Here is a 23,579-nt window from a genome sequence, read left to right as displayed (position 1 = left end):
TCAGATTTATGTATGGTTGGAAAAAGCTTATTCCTAAAGCTTGGACCCAGTTAACCATTTGATCCTCATGAGATATTCTACAATACAATCAGGTATCAATTTGATCTTTTCCGGGAGAAATGTGAAAAGCCAAAACCAGATCCAAGCATTTAGTTAATGGGCTGCCCCAAGCCCAATTAGATCCAGTTTAATGATAAGTTATCAACTCAACATATCTCAATAACAACTCCCCGAAGTTTGAACCATTGGGAGTAATGACTGATTACTAGGTCATTAGTCCCAGTTACATTCTTTATCCCCCTAATCACAGCCTATCATCATTTTTGCTTGGAAGAAACGGTTTTGATCACTAAATAAGGGTCCACTTATCGGTTCAACAAAAAACATTCCTTTTATCCAAACAATACTGTAGTCTAAAGTTTCTCACTGAGTATATTAAGAAGGAATTCAGAGGAGAAGATGAAAAAGAAGTTGGGATTTGATTGAGAGCAGTATTTAAGAGAGGGTCCATGGGGATGAGACGGAAAATACGGATTCATTGAATCCCCTACTGTTGCTGTCTGGTAGCCCCGGTTTGGGAGATAGAAGTGAAAATAAAGTGGAGATTGCTTCACATATCCCCATTTGAACTCCATCCTAAAAAAATGTAGTTGACAACTCCACTCTCATCACCCATTTTCCTCTCCTCCCATCTCCCAAATAGAGCCTTAAACAAAGGATGCATAAGTCAGATGCAGCAGCAATCCACAAGCTCGGTCATTGATGTTTCGTATGCATTTGAGTGGGGAGCAACCATTGAAAACGAAAAAAAAAGATGAGGTTTAAGAAATATCTTTTTAAAAAAGACAAATAACAACTCACATAACCTTTTAGAATGTCACAAAACAAGCATCATCAAAACTCTGAACCAAAGAATACATGATGCATCCAATCTCTAACACCAAATTCTTCCTCACAAAAAGTTGAGACAGAAAAACCATAGACTTCTGTGCAGCTTCTGAAAAATCACCGCCTTCTCATGCCTCGTCCACGGCCTCGGAAGGCAGCTCCACCTCGACCAGCCATTGCATTTGCAGCAGCCTCACCTTGGGCACTCTCTGACTGCAGCAGAACAATGAAATGAGCATGAATAGACCAACAAAGATCCAAAACATCAAGAACAAACAAGAAGAGCACATATACCTTTGGGTTTTTCACAGTCTCATCCACACTAAGTATAAGACAAGCTGCCTCTGTAGCAGCATTTATAGCATTGATCTGCAACAGAATATTGAGTGATTTTAGTTCGCCAACAGATGAGAGAAATTAATGAGAGAAGCAAAAACTGATTTTAGTTTGCTAATAGATGAGGGAAATTAGTGAAAAAGAAGCAAAAACTGATTTTAGTTCACCAACAGATGAGAGAAACTAGTGAGAAGAAACCAAACCAGTCATGTGGACTGAGTACCTTGACAACTGAAGGTTCCCACACAAAATTTGCAAATGAATCCGCAATTCCACCAGTGTTTATGTCGACCCCATAAAGCGCACCATCACCTGTGTCAGGCAACACCATGTCAGAAAATCTTTTCTTCTTGAAGAGAAAACCAATCAAATGTGGAATGATGTAAGAACCAGATGATAGTGCATGCTTCTGTCTGAGCTTGTTTAGCACATCAGTTGCATCAAAGCCAGCATTATCGCATAACTGCCGTGGGATAACCTGCAATAGTTGAAAAAATAAAATGAAAAGAGGAAAATGAAAGCCTTGATTGTTCAGTTGGATCAAGTAAAATGACATAAAACTTGCTGCATAAGGCAGTTCAGTCACAATCAACCGCTGGATCAGCATTTCCTCAAATGAATCCAAAAAGCCATGTCACACACACACACATATATATATATATGGTGGTTTTGTATCATGATAGCATCCAGTGATACATACTTTTGTTTGTATAGATATAGCCACCAAATGGTAAATCCAACCATACAGACGTGTTTAGCATGGTTTGTTTACTATAAAGATTTTATCATGTCTAATAAACCATAAGATTCCATTTTTAAGACGTGAAAATCAATGACTCACAATGCATGAAAATAAGAGTGGTTTAAAAATGGTATAAAACACAATATTCAAGTCAACTTTAACACATGAAAATAATAAATAGAACATGCTAAACAGGTTCCACTGGTTAGGTTTTGCTTTTGGAGCCTAGATCTATGCAGTGTTGTTAAAAACGGACCTCAAGGCGCAAAAAGAATGCCTCACCTCAAGGTGAGGCCCTTCGTGGCTTGAGGCGTGCATGTGTAGCGCAAAAGGCCCAAGGTGTGCGCCTCATAGGCCTTAAAGCATACGCCTCGAGGCGAGGCATGCCACAGGCTGAGACGCACACCTCAAACTGATTGGGTTAAATGGGGGTCAAAGCCCCTGCTTGACCCAAATCTAATACTTAAAAAAAAGAAAAGGGGGGAAGGCCCTATGGGTTAGGGCACTCCCCCTTCTCTCTCTCCTGCTAAAAGAAGAGGCTCTCTTCTTCTTCTTCTTCTTCTTCTTCTTCTTCTTCTTCTTCTTCTTTGTTCTTTGTTCTTTTTCTTGTTCCTTTTTCTTCTTCAGTTCTCAGTTCTTCTCTCTCTTTTTTTCTTATTCCCTGGATTTTTTTTGCAATTAATTGACTGTATATAAAAATTGTATATGTCAATTTTGTTAGTTTGTTTGTATAAAAATAGTACATGTGAAATTGTTAATTTCAATTTGTGTAATTCATTTGCAAATATGCATGTGACTGTATCATAGTGACAAAAGTTTAAAATGTGTTTCTTTCGACAGTCAAAAACTCATGAGATTTTGAATTTTTTTGAAAATCTCACATTTTTTTGGTAAAATCTTGGTAATAAAAAATACATTAAAAATACAAAAAATAAATTTTATAAGAAAATATAAATAAAAAATATTTACAAATAAAAAACACGTAATTTTTTCACAATAAATAGCCATTTAAAATGTAAATATCGTGTTTAAATCACAATATTTATGTTTTGCCAAAAAAATCATGATATTTTGAAAATATTGTGAGAAATTGCCGTTTTTAACTTTCAGGCAATTTCTCGTGATATTATCGTGGGATTTTCATAAATCTCGTGATATTTGTCACTATGTTGTGTATTTACATGTAGCTGACTGTTAGATTATGAAAATTACAAGTAACTTTTTGTTAAATGAAAATATTTGTTTTTTTTTGTTTGTGAGACTAAGTGTAGATATTGATTATTATGTGTGATTTTAGTAGTTTGATAGAGCTAATTTTTCAAACAAGCATGCATGAAAAATTAGCTTAATGTTTGTTTAGAACTTTAGATGAATTTGTATGCATTATATGATGATGTTGAGGAATTTGATCGTTAGTGATTTTGTTAAATTTTCATTGAATGCTCATATTTTATTTGTTAGATACTTAGATAGATCAAGTTGTCGTGTTAATGTTACTTTTACTGTTATTACATGTTATTCTCATATTTTCAGTATTTATTTGATATTTCCTATTTTATATTGGTTGTTGCTTCATGAATAAAGCATTTTTTATTGGTACTTTTTGATATATTTTTTAAAGTTTTTAAAAATACAATTTTTAGGCTTATGCTTTAGGCCTCGCTTCATTTTTGGTGGAGCGTTTTGCTACACCTCAATGCTTTTCACAACATTTGATCTATGTAAATCAAGTGTACCACCATAAGCGCTATGGTATTCTAGTAGCACCCATATATATATATATTCAAAATTCACAATCTAAAGCAATAAAAACATCAATGCTGCCTTAAAAGTGCAAATTCTCAAACAGCAATTAAGTCATCGTGATTAATAAACATTAAACAACAGATCCAAGACAAAAACTGAAAAGCATAAAATCAGTGACAAATTCTAAAAAGAAAAAAAAAAGAACTAGACAATAGAGGGTCGATGTAATAAAAAAAGCCAGAAACGGAGTTAAAGACACTGTAGTTTGCATCCTATATAGGAATTTGGGTTTTTCAATCAAGTGTTGTGGCATGCGTAGGGTCCATGTCCTGTTCACACATGGCACACACTAAGTGAAGTTTCCACGTGACATAGGCAAGAAGTAATTGGTATCACTAAATGTAATTAAGCAAAAAATGTCCCGAAAAAGAAAAATACCAACCTCAAGTGCTTTGGCATATGAGTTTATAAAAAGCTGTGATTTCCCAGCTATTGTACGTGCATGTTGCCTCAAGTACCTACTGACCTCCATCTACCAAAATAATAGAACACAATAAGCAACGAATAACAGAATCCTTCACCAGGCCAGCAGCATAAGAAATCATGATCAAGAGAAAGAAAAGTACATCAATGGCACCACCACCGGCCACAACAGTGGAATTCTTCAGAGCTCTTCTGACAATCATTATAGCATCATGAAGGCTCCGCTCTGCTTCTTCGATGAACTGAAATAGATAGCATTATTCCTATCATTCAAGAACTCCAACAAACAGATATCATAAACTGGCAATGCAGCAAAGTTTTAAAAACAAACGGGCATGCATTTTAATTAGATACCAGGTCAAAGGACACATCATACCAGAGTTACCGGAAGCTTCTTATGTAGGTGGGAAGCTCGCTTCCAGAAAACTCTTCGGAAGCGCGATACTCCTCGCTTCCGAAACTTCATGGGAAGCTCGATTCCCCCATGCTTCTTCTATGCTTTACATACACATGGTCTATGCATATTATATACTTTTCTCACTTTTTTTTTTATCTTTTTCATGTATTTTCTCTCACGCTTTCACTCACTTTCCATGTACTTTCTTTAAATTGGTAACCATTATTGTTAGATTTTAACAAAAAATTTAACTCTTTTATAGACAAATCATGAAATATAAAAATGATCAATTTTATTTTAGTTTTTATTTGTTTCTTGTTTGATTCCATATTGCTTCATTTTTTATTCATATTTTTCTTTTAAATTGAAACTCCGCTTCCCGCTTCGTATAAATTTTAAAATGCCTCGCTTCTCGTTTTCGCTTCCCATATCGTTTCCCGCTTTCACTTCCTAGAGTTTGGCAACCTTACATCATACTATACTTGATTTCATTCTCATGTCATAGACCTACACACACATACATTGTTTCACCTTTCAAACTAAAATTATATGACACACTTTGCTAAGTTTTCAAAAAGAATTGTTTGACTTTTTTTTCTCCAAAACAAAAGTACTAAACAAACTTTAAACTATATCTTTCAAAAAAATATATATTAGGGTGTTTTGGTCATTTGAATCACTTAAACACTGCCAACTTTAATATAAAGCGTTAGTTAGATTAACCACACACATACATATATATATATGCTACAAATGCTTGTACCCACAATCAACTTAGCAAAACCCTGTTTTTCTTTTTTTTCCTTGGTAAATTTAAATATTTGGGATCTATCTTTCAAAAGTACGGAGAAATTGATGGAGATGTAAATTATAGGATAAAGATTGGGTGGATGAAATGGAAAAGTGCAACTGGATTGTTGTGCGATCGTAGAATGCCATTGCGGTTGAAGGGAAAGTTTTATAGGACGACTATTAGGCCCGCTTTACTATATGGTACAGAATGTTGGGCTGCCAAGAGACATCATATTCAAAAAATGAGTGTAGCTGAGATGTGTATGCTTAGATGGATGTGTGGAAATACAATAAAAGATAAAATTCGGAACGAGGAGATACGTAAGAAGGTAGAGGTTGCACCCATTGAAAATAAGATGAGAGAGAATCGTTTACGGTGGTTTGGACATATTCGGCAAAGGCCTAATGATGCTCCAGTTAGAAGGATAGAGAAATGGGAAAATATATTAGTTAAAAGAGGTCGGGGTAGGCCTAGGAAGACTTGAATGGAGATGATAGGAAAGGATATGAATGCGGACATGGCATTGGATAGAAATGATTGAAAGAGAAGGATTCATGTGGAAGAAGACACAGAATGATTTTCTTTGTTGGTTCATATCGCCGACCCCAATTGTTTTGGGATGAAGGCGTAGTTGTTGTAAATTTAACGCCATAGATTTGATTTACATACTCCATTTAGCAGGAACCGCCTTTTGGATTGCCACAATCCACCATGAATACAGTTTTTTCTAGTGATGCAAAAATCAACAGCTGGAAATGCACCAAATTCTTTACTAAAAAAACATGTTTTTAACAAAGAAACATGATCCAAGGGCTGATTCCCACTGAATCAACCAAGCTGAACACATCTACAAGGTCAGATTGAGTAAAAATGGCTTGCATTGTAAGACTCCAACTAGATTGTAGGTACAATAGATTGTGTGTGTGTGTGTGTATATATGTCAAGGACACTGTCACGTGGGAATATGATCAATTTCTTGTTGAACAAATCAGACACTATGGAACTTTTTGATAACTAAGGCTATTAACAATCGAGATCTTTAATCCAAGCAACTCTTCATGACCCTCTCCATGAAACATGCCTCTGACCATAGCAAGCCATAACCATGCTGTATCTGTTTATTTCAACATGTAAAATTTAACTGAACACTTTCATCCATGAAGCAAAGATAAAAGATAATGTCTAGAACCTGATCTGCTCCACCACGCAGAACAATTGTTGCTGTTAGACCAGAAGGACATCCACTGAAAATATTGAATCTTTCATTTCCAACTTGTCGTTCCTCAAATACCTCGCAGGAGCCAAGGACCTAATGGACAATGCAGAGAACCTGATCAATCGATGTAGGCAGCTTGTTCATGTGCAAAACACCAAAAATATGAAGTTTTCCAGTAGCAACATAAAATGGAGATGAATACTAAATATTTACACCCAGCAAGTAATATTTTCAGACCTAAAGAGATCAAAAGTGGAAGAAGAAGAAGACCTCATTAACAATGTTGTTCACAGTTGTCTGCACAGTTCCACCAGTTGCTGCGGCAACACGTTGCAGATCTTCTTCAGTTACACGACCAGCACAAAAAATATCTCGATCAGCAAAATACTGCAAAATAAACAACACATTAATTCTTTACTTGACATAATATGAATTGCATACTTTGCACGACAGTGAAAGATACCTGTGTTGCTAAATCACCAATAGCCAATCTTGAAAGCACAATCTTTGCTTCACTTTCAACACATTTGTCCAATTTGTCATATATGATATTCCACTCAGCATCAACAATTGACTGATATTCCAGCGGATCTGAGAGTCTGCAAACAGCAGCAAAATCAACAGTGCACATTTCCAAGTTCAATAAAATAAATTCCAATTGTGAGTTTTATTGACACTACCTCACTTCTGCATTCTCCTTCTCTGACTTCAGCTCTAACTCAATATTCAACAAAAGTATCTTGGGATTCAAAAACTTCTTTGGTTGCTGTTCAAAGCCAGCATAAGAAAATGTCTTTTTGAAAGCAACACCTTTTACAAGAAAAGAGTCACGCATTGTTCCTCCTGGGACCTACAAAGAAAATTAAACAAATGGGCTAATGGCTTCATACACTCACCTGAAGTTACCCACTTAAGGTGACAAGGAAAGCAAGGCTGTGTATGTCATGGACTTAGCCTGCTTCAACACTCACAGCTAAACATTTGTGTGTGTGAGAGAGAGAGAGAGAGAGAAAGAGATCCAACTAGTGGTTAACAGCAAGATAGCAGAAGAAAGAAATACCCAGCACTAGCTTACAAAGCATTTCATTAAATTATTACATTATTAACCGATATTAATGAATCGAGTAATTCGACTGATGCCACAGTTATGTCTCTACTAAAGCGAACTGTCGTATCAAACTGACAGACAATTCAAATAAGAACATTACACTCAATAACATCTGTTACAAGTAGCAAGAAAACATCAGTCTTTAGCCTTTGATACTATCAAGAAAAAAATATATAGCTACTTATCATGCATTTTTTACTATCCCATGTTCCAAATGCTTTAAATCAACAAAACTCACATTCTGTAGGTGTTATTCGCATTCGTTCTCAAGCCATTTCAGAATAATCAGATACATAATTGTATTATTATGCTAAATCAGATACACTGTGTTAATCAATTCCATTTTTTTAAGTTGCTTTGTCCTCATGACCCTTTTTTTTGGTAAGCCTCCATTGTTAAAATGTATACATATATTCATATATGTATATATTTGTTTATATATATACATGTAAATGTATATATATATATACATATATATACATTTATATGTATATATATTATGTTCCTATGATTGTAAATTAGTAATACCCACCAGGGTCATTTTCTCCCTATGTAATAGGAGCTGCCCATTAGGAGCAGCATTGTAATCTTTCTTCTTTTTTATTATTCTGTTTGGTGTCCCTTTCACTAATGTGAAAAGGCATTTTTTGTAAACAGCCAATACCGCTGTTGGGAGATCCCCAACAGCTCCATTGAGCTGCCATGTGGCCTAATTAAAGAGGGTTTCAGCCCCTCTCTTGTTAATGCTTTTCTTAAGCATTTTAAATACAAATTATATTTATTTTTATTGTGCTCTCTTGCTCCTTTTGTGAGTGTGATGTATTAGCTCCTTGTGGCTTATTGTATTTTGCACATTAGAGGCTTTTGTGTGTGTGCACACATTGTAGCTCTTAGCGGCATTGTTCTTATGCATAATAGACCCGGAGGTTTTTTGTTATCATGCTTGTTCTTTTGACAAGTAGGGCACTCTCTTACATACCGGTTGATTCTTCCCTTCATACCTTGCATGCTAAGTCACAGGGATTCGGCCAACCAGGAGCCGCACCCGCATCGACGCGACGTGACGCGGGTGCGCGTGCGGGTGTGGCACCCGGTGCTGTCAATGCACCCAGGATCATTTCTGTCCAATTTTTGGACCTTTAAAAAAAATATGCCCGATAAAATGGCAGAGAGGAGGATTAGGGCAAAATTTTTTTGCCACAATCCTCCCTGCCTCTCCTCCCGACCTCTTCTCCTGAAGCCGAAGTCGGTGATGACCTCTCTGCCGGACCCCAACACCGACGACAACCTCTGCGCTGGGCCTCTCCTCCTCAGGTACTCTCTCTCACTCACTTTGTCTCTCTTCTCTCCGCCTCTCACTCTCAATCTCTCTGTCTTTCTCACTATCGCTCCCTCCGTCTCTCACTTACTCTCACTCGCTCTCTACATCTCTCCATCTGTCTTCTCCCTCTGTCTCTGTCTCTCGCTCCATCTCTATCTCTTCTCTCACTCTCAATCTCTTGCCCCTTCGAACTTTTGGAATCATCATAAACTTGGATACAGTGATTATTCTGACATTAAAAAAACTGTAAGTGATTAGTAGAAGAAGAAGAATCTCAATGTACAGGTTTTTTCTAGAACAATGTAATAAGAGTAAATCCAATGTTGTACCACAAGTGGCTCCGATGATTCCATGGCTGCATATTGAATCTTATGAAAAACCATGTCAGTCTTATGAACTCCCAAATGAAAAAGTGATGTTTACTTGCATTTATTTATACACAATGAATCTTAAGTAATTTGAAGTCTCTTAGAACCAATTGCAATTTCTTGCAAACACTGAGAACACATCAGTGCAAACTACTGATTCTATCAGTAACACACTTCAAGACTTCATTTGAAGACAGTTCTCAGCCTTTTCATGAACAGCACTGACGAAAGGCATTAAACTCAATAACCAGAATTCGCAGAAATTCATTTGAAAGCCATGCAGGCCTCATTCATGTGGTTTGACGTTTCTAGCATGTAGAGTGTGAATAGTATTAGGTGCTTAGGTCTTGTCTTTGACCCTGTATTTATACAAACTTTCTGTTTGATACTTTGCTTAAACAAGTATACCATTTGATGTGACTATACAAGTAAATTGGTTAATTTACTAGTGTTCAAATTTTAATAATTAACAAGGTTACTGGTTTTTGCCGCACTCCCGCACCCCCACACCCAAGTTTTTTGAAAGTGCCGCACCCCTGCACCCGCACCCATGTGACATAGCTTGCATGCCAAGCAAAGCGCTATTGGTGAGCTGTGTTTTCATTAGATGGTATCAGAGCCCCTAGGTGTCCTCACCCTTGGGCCTTATTGTTTGTAAGTGTTTGTGAATGGTGTGATCTTCAAAAACACATTTTTTATTCTCTCTTTCCTCTTTCGTCATGGCCGACAAAGATGTTGACATAGATCTCTCCTTCAAGTTAAATGGAACAACCTACATAGCTGCTTTGGAGAAAAACCTCAAGGAAAAGAAACTTTGGGGATACATTAGTGGTTTAATTCCGGAACCACAATTAAAGCTCACTAAGAAGGAACCACAATTAAAGCTCACTAAGAAGGAAGGAGGACTAGAATCCACAATGGAGGATTGGGAAAGTGAACATGCTAAAATACTAGCATGGTTTATAATCAATATTGACATAAAGATATGCGCTAATCTTGCAAAGTTTATAAAGGCACACGAAGCATGGATATTCATGAAAGATATGTATACACAAAAAGACCTTGCTAGGCATTTCTTTAAAAAAAATAGATCTACGAGGCAAGGTGATACGTGTATATGGGATTACTATAGTACCCCGATGAGAATGAAGAGCCATTAAAATGAGACAACGTTAAACTGAGAGAAAACTTTTTTTTAGCTTCTACATGGCCTTCGTACAGAGTTTGAACAATTGAGAGGATCCTTACTCCATAGAACTTTCTCTCCTCTTAACGAAGCACTTGCCGAGTTATGCCAAGAGAAAACTCGTTTATCCATAAGCAAGGAAGTTGATGAAGTACATACATTGTCAAAACTGGGGAACAACATGAAAGTATATAAGCATCCTCATTTTGGGAGAAATAACTATAGTGGAGGGAGAAAGATTATTTGTCACTTTTGTAATAAGTCGGGACATATCAAGCCTGATTATACTAAGCTTAAAGGCAAATGAAGAATCAAAGAGGGATGAAGACATCAAAAACTCCATGGATCAACTTATGGAAACTCTCTAACAATTTATGAAAAGTCACTCTTCTACTTCATCCACTTCCGAAGTCGCGGTCTCATCACCTCCCGGTATGTCTTCTTGGATAATTGACTTGAGTGCTTCTTTTCATATGACTTTGAAGTTTGAATGCCTCTCTTCTATCCGAAAAAAGTTTAATTTTTTTTAAATCTTTTGTTTCTACCACTGATGGTACATCCTTAGATGTTAAAGGTATTGAAAATCTTAAAAAAGTTTTAAACAAATCAAAATAATTCCTTGTTCCAAAAATTAGAATCATTCTGAAACTAAATTTAAACCTTTTTTCAGTTTCTCAAATATCCGATTAAGGTTGTAGAGTCTTTTTTTCACCTACAGATTGCTTTGTGCAGGATCTTCAATCCGGGAAGTTGTTCGGGTAAGGCCATAGGAAAGGAGATTCCTACTATATAGATTTTTTGCCTTTACCCTCTAAATCTTTTTTAATCATGTTCAATCTAAAAATGTTATCATTTAGCACAAAAGACTTAGCCATCCAAGTGCCTCTAAATTGTATATCTTTTTTTTGGAAAAAATTTGTAATGAAAATGTACTTGCAATAATTGTATTCGTGGAAAAATGCATTAAACTCCTTTTCATAATAGTAACTTTGTTTCTAAAAGACCCTTTGAGTTGGTGCATTCGGATGTATGGGGACCAGCTCCGGTCATGTCTGAAGGAGGTTTTTCTTATTATGTCATTTTTATTGATGATTATACTAGGTATGCTTGGTTGTACTTCATTAGGTTGAAATCCGATGTTTTTTTCATATTTAAAGAATTTTATGACCTTATCAAAAACCAATTTTAAGCCAACTTATCTATTTTTAAATTTGATTCGGGTGGTGAATATATGTCAAATGAATTTCAATATTATTTTAAACAAAATGAATTTATTCACCAAAGATCTTGCATAAAAACTCTCAAACAAAATAGACTTACGGAAAGAAAATATAGACATCATTGAAACAACTAAGACTTCTTATTTCAAAAAATGTCCCTAAAAGTTTTGGGGTCGAAGCCGCTCTTACATCTATATATCTTATCAATAGAAAGTCTTCCTCTTAAAAAATATTTCACACTTTGAAAAATTATTCAAAATATCACTGGATTTCAAAATATTAAGGGTCTTTGGATGTAAATGTTTTGTTCTCTTTCAAGGAAAGTATAAACTTTCTCCTAAAGCTCTTGAACGTGCTTTCATACGTTATGGAGAAAATAAAAAAAGATATAGATGCTATGTCACATGGGTGCGGGTGCGGCACTTTCAAAAAACTTGGGTGTGGGGGTGCGACAAAAATATAAAAAATTATATATATATATATATATATATATATATATATATATATATATAAAGTCCAAAGGTTAGACATAAATGACCATGGGTGCATTGACTGCACCCAAGGTCAGGTTGACCACATCGGGTGTGACGCGGGTGCGGCACCTAGTTGAAGAGTCCCTGTGACATAGTACAGATGTTATGATATGAATGTAAAAATGGCAAACTATATATTTCAAGAAATGTGATTTTTTTGAAAGATCACAATGGGTTTGAACACAATGAACCTAAGGAGGAAGTTGACTACTCTTTTCTCTTTGAGTTATTACCTAGGAACAATTCTGATGTTTATATTATTGAATGTGGTGATGAGACTGTTTATCTTGATATTGATAGGGATAATACCCTTGATGAGAACTTCAATGAAGTTCGTGTGTATACCCAGCGGGATGGTGAAAGTAGATATCAAAATGCTTTTGAAACCTATTCCCAAAAATATGCATTTAGAAGAAAATCTAGTTAAACCATTGCCTAGAAAAACTCCTAGGATGTCTAGCAATGTTGTGAAAAGTATTGAGGCTTGGCGTAGCGCTCCACCAAAAACTAAAGCGAGGCATAAAGTGTAAGCCTCAATTTAAAAAATAAAAAAACCCTTTAAAATATCTACAAATACAAATAAATAAAAGAAATGCTTTATTGATGAAGCAACAACCAATAAAAAATAAAAAATAAGTAAATGACTTGTTTTGGGGTTTTTTGCTTTTTTTTTATAAAATTACAAGATTCAGAATAAAAATCATCAATACAAAAAAAAATGATTCAAATCGCATCTAAGGCCCATATGCTTTTCTAGATAGACAGCAGCAACAACAATGAAAAAAATCATCAATACAGAAAAAAAAGGATATAATTACAAGATTCAGAAAAAAATCATCAATACAGAAAAAAGCATGATTCCGATTGCATCTAAGGCCCATCTGCTCTTCTAGATAGACTGCAGCAGCAGCAACATTAAAAAAAATAATCAATACAGAAAAAAATGATATAATTACAAAAAAATCATCAATATAGAAAAAAAGAATGATTCATATTGCAATAAACAGCAGCAACAACATTGAAAAAAATCATCAATACAGTAAAAATGATATAATTTCAAAAAAATTATCAATACAGAAAAAAGCAAGATTCATATTGCAATAGACAGCAACAACATTGAAAAAAATCATCAATACAGAAAAAAATGATATAATTACAAAAAATCATCAATACAGAAAAAAAGGCACTTGTCGGCAGAGAGAGTCGAACTCAAGTTCTTCTTAAAGATGAGACCCAAAAGAGAGGGAGAGACGATAGGCGAGAGAGAAAGAGAGAGAGTGAGTCAAGAGGCAAGAAAGAGAGAGAGGTGAGATGTGTTAAAATGTAATCTATATATATCTACATATAGAGAGAGAGATACATATACATATATATCCTATATCCTATATATATGTATATATATAGATATATATTTTTTTGTAATACCCTATAAGAGCAAAATAGTCTTTTCCATTTTCATGCATATTCTTTTTTTGAATATGCTCTTTTTCTTTTTATATTTTTTTTTCTTATTTTTTTTCTTTTTGTTTTTTGTCTTTAGCCATTGAGGGGCTTACATCATATAGACGTTGGGCCCCTCCAACGGTCGATAATATGACCGTTGAAGGGGCTCCAACGTCTATATGTGGAGCCCCTCCATGGGTTCTACTGAGTATAAATAGGGGTCTCACCCCCTTTGTAATTCTTAAGGTTTAAAAGCTCTTTCAAGTATTCAATAAAGATTCTTTTTATTTCATGATTTCGTACCTTTGTATTCTTTTGTAAGTGTTCATCTTGTGCCTTTGTGCACACATTTCAAGTGTTCATCTTATGCATATGTGCACACATTTCACGTTAAGAACTTAGCGCCTTTGTGCGCATAGTCTCTTTGAAGACATTTTCACATGGTATCTGAGCTTGGTCTCTAGAAGAATAGCTCGTGTGTTGCGTCATCACGGTGGTCACCTCGAAGAACGTGCCCATCCCTCATTCTTGTTCTTTTGGCATGGAAAGCTCTTGCAATTTATTTTAAGTGAGACGCACTACATCAAGTAAGCTCAAAGAAGACCCATTGTGGCAAGCTTTCAAATTAAGAAGATTCTTTCTCATAAAAGTCTCTCCATGGGGGAAAATGATTCTCATTTTTCCCTCGGATTCAAACTCAATGGGTCAAACTATCATGTTTGGTCCGGTAATATGGAAGCTCATATCAAAGGAAAGAACTTTGGGGCTATGTCAAAAGTATGATCCCCGAACCAAAAATTACTATAGTTTAAAAAGATGAAATTAGGGTTCCTGATGGAAAAGAAAAAGAGAAAGCCTTTGAAGAATATAACAAAAACATGAAAAATAAGAAATAAAGAATTACAAAATCCTTTCATGAATTTTTTCTACGGTGGAGACTAAGATTAATGCCAATATTTTGAAATTTAAAAAGGCATTTCAAGTTAGAGAATACAATACCCCAAAAGATTTATCTATAAATATTATCTTCAAAAAAGGGCATTGACTCTTCAACAAGGAGAAATGTCTATTAGAGAATACTTTGCTGAATTATCATCCATTTGGGATGAGCTTGCACTCCTTTAACCAAAATGGAGTGGCTATTGAGCTACGGCACAAGCAATTAGAAGAAGATCACTTCTTCAATTTTTTGAATGGGCTTAGACCCGAATTCGAGCAAACTAGATCCTCTCTTCTATCTTCTTTTACCTCTCCACCTTTAGAAGACGTTCTTAGTAAACTAAGTAGAGAAGAAACTATATTAGGAATGAACAAATCCAGTCAAAATGTGTTGGTCGTTCCTTCAACAAAAGATGAAAATGAAGTAGCTTATGCCGTTTCTAGAATGGAAAATAATTTGAAAACATATAAACCCCCTCATTTTAATAAATTCTAAAATCAAAATCAAGGAGCGAGAGAAGATGGTGGCCAAAATGAAAGGTACCAAGGAAGAGATTATGGTAAAATCATTTATTATTTTTGCAAAGAACCGAGACACATTAAACATGTTTGTCCAAAATGAAAGAAGAAGGTGTCCATATCTACAACATTTCAACCACACAAGGAGGAGGGCCCATCTACTTCTAACAATGAAGCACTATCAATAAGTCAAATTATGAAATCTCCTCAACCGCTTCTTAAGGGATCCATTTTCGAGGCTGCCATGTCAACCTTCTCTCCTCCGGGTAAGACGTCTTGGCTTTTAGATTCGGGTGGCTCCTTTCATATAACACCAAATATTTTTGCTCTTTCTGAATACACAAAAATTATATCTCTTTCTTTTGTTTCGACCGCGGATGGTACTTCTCTTGAAATCAAAGGGATTGAAAATTTTGAAAATCAAGGATTTTTTATTCTCAAAATTAGATTTATACCTAAGCTAAATTTAAATTTGTTTTCGGTCTCTCAAATATCAGACCATGGGTGTGATATCAAGTTCTCATCAAATAAATGTTGGATACAGGATCGTAGGTCCGGGAAGTTGATTGGGGAAGGCTCTAGGAAAGGAGATTTATACTATATAAAATTTCTTCAAATTCCAAAACACGCTTTTTGTAACATTGCCCAACATAAAGATATAAATGTTTGGCATAAACGTCTTGGGCATCCCAATATTGTCAAGCTTTCTTATTTGCATTTCGTTAAAGATCTTTGTAAAAATGACTTCACTTGTAATGATTGTATTCTTGAAAAAATGAGAAGCTTGCCTTTTGAACAAAGATCTATGTTTACAACCAAACCATTTGAACTTGTGCATTCGGATGTATAGAGACCAGCACCCGTTATATCTAAATAAGGATTCTCTTATTATGGCATTTTTGTTGACGATTATTCTATATATTGTTTGATATATTTTCCTAAACATAAACATGAAATATTTACGTCTTTTAAGACCTATCACATGATGATCAAAAATCAATTTGATGGCAAGTTAAAGATTCTTAAGACCGATTCCGGAGGAGAATATCTCTCAAATGAATTTAAAAACTATCTTGAGATTAATGGATCTGTCCATCAAAAATCATGTCTCAAAACACCTCAACAAAATGGCTTAGCCGAAAGAAAACAGACATATAGTTTAAACCACTAAAACCTTGCTTATTTCTCAAAAAATTCCTAAAAGATTTTGGGTTGAGTCAGCTCTTGCATCCGTTTATCTTATAAATTATCTACCCTAAAAAAAATTAAATAAAATATCACCTTTTGAAATTATGTATCAAAAGGAACCCGATTATAATAGACTAAGAGTTTTTGGATGCAAATGTTTTGTTCTTGCCGACAAAAATCATAAACTTTCACCAAAAGCTATTACTTGTGCATTTCTTAGATATTCGGAAACACAAAAAAGATTTAGGTGTTATGATGTTAAAAATGATAAATTATATGTTTCTAAAAATGTAACCTTTTTAGAAAAGGTTAGTGGTTTTGAAGATTATGAACCTCATGGAGATAATGTGGATTATTCCTTCTTGTTTGAATTATTATCTAGAAATGATGATATTTCTAGTGATGATAAAATGATATTTGATGCTCCTTGTAATGATAAACAAGAGAGTAATAATTCTCAATTTCTTGAGCAACCTATCAAAGAAGTAATATCTTGTAAACCAATCACTTATACCCATAGAGATAGAAAAACTTTTAAAAGTATAATTGAGAAATATAGTGAATCTAGTGAACCTACCTCAATAAATAATCCTTGTAAGACCGAAAGAACTAGGAGAAATCCTTCTAGATTTATATCCTATAAATCCTTCTCACCTAAACATAAAGCATGTCTTAGTGTCATTCGTTCATACGTAGAACCTAAGAATTTTGAAGAAGCCAAGAAATTGGTAAAATGAAGGGATGCAATGGATAATGATCTTAAAGCTCTTAGAAAAGCTAAAAGTTGGGAATTTCAAGATTTACCTAGAGGAAAGAAAACAATAGGATGTAGGTGGGTCATCAAAGTCAAAACTAAGAATAATGGGTCTCTTGAAAGGTATAAAGTTCATCTAGTTGCCAAGGAGTATAGTCAAAAATATGGAATAGATTATGATGAAACTTTTGCCCCCGTTGCGCGAATGGTCATTGTTAGGTGTCTAATTACAATTTTCTATTAAAAAGTAAAACATATATCAAATGGATATTAAAAATGCATTTTTAAATGGAGACCTAAATGAAGAAGTTTGTATGGATGCTCCTCCAGGTATGGATGTTCCTAAAGGTAAAATTCTCCGTCTACAAAAAGCTCTCTATGGTTTGAAACAAACTCCCAAGGCTTGGTATGATCGGTTTAACAATTTAATGGTAGATAATGGTTTTATTTCATATTATACTGACATTGCCCTGATTGTAAAAAAATTTGATGCAGGAAATATGATTTTATTATTATATGTTTATATGTTAATCACAGGTGATAATGCCAAAGGGATTAAGAATATCAAGTCTACATTAACAGAAAAATTTAAAATGTCAGACTTATGTTTTCTGACATATTTTTTAGGCATAGAAGTTGCCTACTCTTTTTTGTCTCAAATTAAATTTGCTTGTGAGATTATCGACAGGTCAGGAATTACAAATGACAAAATTTGCGAAACTCCTAAAGTAGTAGGAATAAATTTGAAAATTGATGATATGGTTCCTCTAGAAGATCTCACTCATTACAGGCAACTCGTTGGATCTTTGATGTATCTTAGCATCACTAGACCGGATATCTCTCATGCTATGCATGTTGAGACTCAATTTCAACATGCCCCTACATCAGTTTATATGAGTGTCATTCTTCGAATTATAAGATATATAAAGGAATCCATAAATAAGGGAGTATTTCTATCTTCATCTTTTAAATTAAATTCAATTGTTTATATTGACTCTGATTGAGGAGGTGATCCAAATAATTGTCACTCCACCACTGGTTTTTGTGTCTTCTTAAGTGAATCGTTAATTTCTTGAAAATACAAAAAACAACAGAAGGTATCTTTGTCATCTACTAAGGCTGAGTACCGAGCCATGGCAACTTCAACCATGAAAATTGTTTAGATTCGACAGTTGCTGAAAGATACGGGGGTTCGTGTTCAAGGACCTACAAAGGTGTGCTACCAATATGTTAGAGAATATCAATTGGTTGACTTCTTTACTAAGGCACTCTGTTCTAAATTCAATTTTCTTATTGGGAAACTTTCGATCATTACACCGTAAGTTTGAGAGGGGATGTTAAAATGTAATCTATATATATAATACCCTATAAGGGCAAAATAGTCTTTTCCTTGGGTGTGTGCACACATTGTAGCCCTTAGTGGCATTGTTCTTGTGCACTTTTGTTTTCATTACAGACATATCCTCATATCTTAGACCTTTATAAGCCTCAAATCGCCATGCTCCTTGTGCTTTTTCTTTCAAAGCTATTTAGATTTCAAGTCCAATGACCAAACAAAAGACAGAGGGACAAAGGTTGGGTTTTTTCATGTATTAAGATCCTATGATTGTATTTTTAACTACCAAAATGGATTTGCAAACCAGAAACAGATGAAGCTTAACTGTAGAAGTAAAAAGCCCCATATAGTTAAATTGAATATGTAATAAACAACTCCCAGAGCCCATTCAATAAACAAGATCTTACAACTCAACTAAACAAAGCTCTTCTCATAGCATAATGAGAAATTCTTTACAAACAGATATAAGAAAAAGTACCTTTTTAATACCAATCATGCTTAGTCTATCATCATTTCCGATTGCCATTACAGCATTCACAACCATGGAGGCAAAAAACTCCTTTTCACCACCAATCAACTTTGAAGATAGAGTTGTTGCAGCACATTTTGCCAATAAACCCCGCTTTTCTTCAAGGTTTTTGCCCTCTATACTGACAGAAAGCTCTTTGATTTTGTTAATTGCCTGCAAGAAAAGGCAGCACATGGATGGCTTGGAGTCCTTGTCCAAAGAAAAGGTCCTAAACTAGAATGTCAAATTTACCAAATTGCAAGCAGTGCGATAACTGCGTATGAGATTTTGAGGATGTACACCATCCTCAATGAAAGGCTTTGCCTCCTTTAGAAACTCTCCCGCAAAAAGGACGACGGTAGTTGTTCCATCACCAACCTACAAAAAATAACAAAAGGTGAAGCAGAAGCCATAGACCTGAGTTGACTAGCAATACTACAAAAGAATAGCTTGGCTAATGCAATGGTCAAAACTCTTATGCAAAATAATTCCAAATCCACCTGAAATTAGAGTCTTTCATACAGTTAAGAAACAAAGTATAATCACAATGAAAGCAACAAAAAAAAGGAACAAAGTAGAACATTCCAAAAGTACAAGTGGAAAAGCCAGTGGGGATAACTCTTCAAAGCCAAAGTAATGCCAAGTCCATAATTGATAAATTATCAATAGATGAGTTAAGAAGTAGGAAACCATTTGTGCCACATAAGGCAAAAAAGGGTCCTAAAAAGGACATGACGATGAGATGCAGACGTGGTTGATCGTTTAACAAGGAGTGGAAACAAAAGCTAAGCAAAAAGTGGTGTCTAGAAATTATTGTTATTTTTCTAATGGAAGCTGAATAGTAACCCTTGTTACGGTCATGCAGAATAAACCAAATTAAAGGACATGAGCAACATATCAGAAGCCATTATTCAGAATGAGAAAACTTAACAACACTGTCTCATTTAGTCGATATGGTGCCTACAAATGTGAATAATTCATGGGTCATGTTTGCAAAGCTTTGAGAAATAGGTTATGTAAGACACACTCAAAGGCATGCCAATTCTAACCAGACCCAAGTTTTTAACAAGTTAATTACTTAAAAGCAGTAAGGCACTGAACTAACTCTTACAAAATAAAGACCTACCAAACCATCATGAGTTACAAACAACTTGTTGCATCACATTGTTTCCACTGCCCCTGCAAGAATGTGGAGCAGGTCTGAACCTCAACATGGCAATAAAAATCCATGCAATCAAACCAAACTATTTCACTTATATACTATACTACTTTCACATTAATGAACAATAATGAACATGAAAAAAAAAATCATAAAGCAGAGCCATTGAAAATGCACCAGCCAAATACCAAATGCACCGAAAATGATGGAAAAAAACTAGATAAGAAAGGTCCGCACATGGTTCTACACATATTGTGTGCGAAGATTTTCTAGCAAAAATGAAATAAATGAAGTTTTTTTGTGATGGCAAAACCTGCCAAAGTGTCAGACTGCTCCATGGGTTTGTACCACTTTGGACCAGCCCCTTGTTGGGCAGAAAATCCCGGCTATTAGCCCCCTTCCCCACAAGGAAGGTGTCCCCTTTAGCTTTACCGCATGGGTGTGCACACAGGGAATCGAACATGGAATGTCCGGGTGAGCACGGACAATCATGTATCGCACTAACCATATGAGGATGCCCGTTATAGGCTCATCAAATAAATGAAGTTAGATGGCTAAAGCAAGAGAAAGTATCAAATGAAACTCTCATATTCTTGGCTAGAGTTTTGGTCAATGACATGGAGCACACTACCTTTGTCATATATGAATCTATAAAGGGATTCAGTATGACCATTCTCATCCTAACTGCCCATTCCCAAGATAAGAGAATTAAGTTTCAGGTGAATAATGGGTGCTTCACAATTACATAAATAGATCAACAAGCCATCTTCTCAGGACCATGTTGATTACATAAAAGACTGGCAACCCAAATTTTCCTTTATCATACACGTCACCAGAATTTCCATCTTCAATAAAGAGCCTCCTCATGATAGAACAAATATTGCACACTTTTGATCCCAATGAGCTACTAAATAGCATTTCTTAACTTCATTGTTTGCAAACTCTGATCATAATATCACTGCCTAAAACGTGACAGTTGCATCATGATTCATGATTATGCCAACCATTTCCAAAAACAAGCAGCAATAGAGTAGAACAAAAAAACTTCGATTTTCCAAAATAAAAACATAGATTTGATCGAGACGCGAAGGCAGTTAAAGGAATAAAAGAAACAAACATAGAAATCACGGTGGGTAGACTGAGAAAATGATGAAATTGGAGAAAGGGAGAAGATGGGTTGCCTCTGAATCCTGAGATTTGGCGATGTCGACGAGGATCTTCGCGGCGGGGTGGACGATATCAAGGAGCTTCATGATGGTGGCACCGTCGTTGGAGATGGTGGTGTTGCCCTTGTCATCGTGGATGAGCTTGTCCATGCCCCTCGGCCCGAGCGTCGTGCGGATGGAATCCACCACGACCGTGCAGGCGTTGATGTTGCTGATCAGCTGTGCCTTCCCCTGCGACGTATCGGTGCCTTCCTTTAGCAGGATGATCTGGGGTTGCTGCACCACCAACACGAAACAGATAAGCAATGAGAGAGATTTCTCAGACACCACCATCAGAGAAGAACGAGAAGAGAACAAAGACGAAGGGAAGAAGAAAAGGAGAGTACCCACCAACATAGCAGCCATTGTTACACAGACACACACACACAGAGAGAGAGAGAGAGTAGGGTTTAGTGGGGGCGTGGGAAAGAGAGTTCGAGAGAGGGAGAGAGAGTAGGGTTTAGTGGGGGCGTGGGAAAGAGAGTTCGAGAGAGGGGAGGCTTCGAAAAAACGAAGAGAACCGAAGACAAAGTGCCTTCAAAATGGAGGACTTGAGACTCGGATTTTTCTGAGACGATTCCGTTCTTCCGAGTAAGAGATGTCCTGTTTTTCTAGAGTGGGTCGGATCGTTGTCAAAGCGGAACCATATCTGGTTCCAAAAAAGTGATATAGGATCCGGGGTTCTCTGAAAAAAAAAGGGTTAAACTTGTTGGATAAGACCTATGTCACATGGATACTGGACATGATGCAGATTTGCTTGGTACGATTAGATAATTATCAATAATTAGGACATCGAGACATTGTTGTACACACACATAGTAGATCGCGATTAATCGGCAAATTCGTGAATTTTACATCAATAATTGTAAACAGATAAATTTTAATGCATAAAGATAAATAACAACTCATCTATGCTCTTGGAATTGATATCATGCTAATATCTTAATTATATGTGTCAAGAAAATGATACCATTAAATATTATATCAATTAAAATTTGAAAATTCAATATGTTGAAATCAGGCCAACAAAATTGGTGAACATATTTAAATTTAAAGAGAATATATGGTCTACCTTATTCAAAAAATGGTTAGTTTTGTAATTAACTTATTAAATCAATATAACCTTAAAGAGGTAATTATATATATAATGTTTTTTGTGAATTTAATTGCATTCTTATTGTAATACCTGCAATTTTTGGCATGTTAAAATTTGAATAATATTGCAAATAAAATGTTAAATTTTAATTTTGGAACCAATCAAATCAATTTGTATCAGGTATTGGGTTATGAGTCTCGAATGGATCTAAGATCCATTTTGGACATGGACATGGGTTTTAAATGTATTTAAATATGCCCATAAGTTAAAATTAATTATGCATATGAATTCAAAATTTAATCCCAAGTGAATTGGAATTTTAAGTTAAAGTTAAAATGGAATTGGAATTTAACTTAAGGTGAATTTCATGTAAATTGGAATTTAAGTAAAATTTATGGTGAATTTGGGTTTAGATTTAATTTCAATTAGATTTGGATTTACTATGCAGGTTTGGATCCAAATTAGGTTTGAAAACTAAATTAGTCTTGATTAGGTATGAAATCCAAAACCTAAAATGGATCCAAGATCCAAAATGAAAATTTTAAAATTAATAAAAATGCAATAACTTAATTAATGTGGAAGGTCAATCCAAGAGGGTGGGATGTTGCCCTAGGTAGGCGTATACCTCTTGGCTGGATTTTGGTTTCCTAAAATAAAATCTACTTGAAAAAAAAGAGGTAAGAAAGTTAAAACTTACTAATTTGGAATCAAGGCTTGGGAAAGGAAGCCTTGAGTCCAAATTGGATGCCAAGTGGCAATCAAGCAATGAGGGAACCCATATGGGACGTCCCTACTTACTTGAGAATAAAGAAAAAAATAATAATATCAAACAAAGAAGAAAGAAGGAAAAAAATATAAACTTTTGAATTTCAACTTGTGTTGGATTTTTTAAAATAAGCAAAAGCAAAAAAAGGGAGGGGGGGGTCCACCGGCCCTCTTTCCTTAACTAATTAGGCTGCTAAGGCAAGCCCAAGATCTTGCCTTAGTTAAACCCAAACCTTATTCAAAAATCAAAGGAGCCCAAGGGGGGCATCCCACCCTACTCTTTCTTAAACATCTATCTCTTTCTCCCTTAGTCTCTCTCTTCTTCTTTCA

The 23,579-nt window shown here is 35.3% G+C and overlaps 1 protein-coding gene across 1 annotated transcript; it reads right to left on the bottom strand.

Moving 5' to 3' along the window:
• Positions 1–833: 833 nt before the first annotated feature.
• On the bottom strand, positions 834–21,879 carry LOC149832974 (T-complex protein 1 subunit eta-like). The gene is made up of 14 exons (XM_090012662.1): positions 21,740–21,879; positions 21,365–21,625; positions 19,277–19,402; positions 18,995–19,198; positions 7,282–7,451; positions 7,065–7,200; positions 6,872–6,988; positions 6,575–6,694; positions 4,339–4,437; positions 4,155–4,244; positions 1,615–1,702; positions 1,448–1,536; positions 1,183–1,257; positions 834–1,101 (listed from the first exon to the last, which is right to left on the bottom strand). The coding sequence occupies exons 1-14, from the start codon at positions 21,752–21,754 to the stop codon at positions 1,006–1,008; spliced, it is 1,686 nt and encodes a 561-aa protein (XP_089868788.1). The 5' UTR covers positions 21,755–21,879; the 3' UTR covers positions 834–1,005.
• Positions 21,880–23,579: the final 1,700 nt, after the last annotated feature.

This window comes from Nuphar pumila, chromosome 7 (genome assembly GCF_984573655.1).
Source record: "Nuphar pumila chromosome 7, dmNupPumi1.hap1.1, whole genome shotgun sequence".
Lineage (NCBI taxonomy): Eukaryota > Viridiplantae > Streptophyta > Magnoliopsida > Nymphaeales > Nymphaeaceae > Nuphar > Nuphar pumila.
The sequence above is the reverse complement of the archived record's forward strand: the minus strand, read 5'-3'. Positions and strand labels throughout refer to the sequence as shown.

What these genes read in the sequence shown, in the direction of transcription:
- LOC149832974 (XM_090012662.1), bottom strand. An exon ending in GCATGATTGGTATTAAAAAG is followed by an intron (nt 7,452 to 18,994) that starts GTACTTTTTCTT and finishes TTTTCTTTGTAG; the next exon opens with GTCCCAGGAGGAACAATGCG. An exon ending in AGACTGTGAAAAACCCAAAG is followed by an intron (nt 1,102 to 1,182) that starts GTATATGTGCTC and finishes GTTCTGCTGCAG; the next exon opens with TCAGAGAGTGCCCAAGGTGA.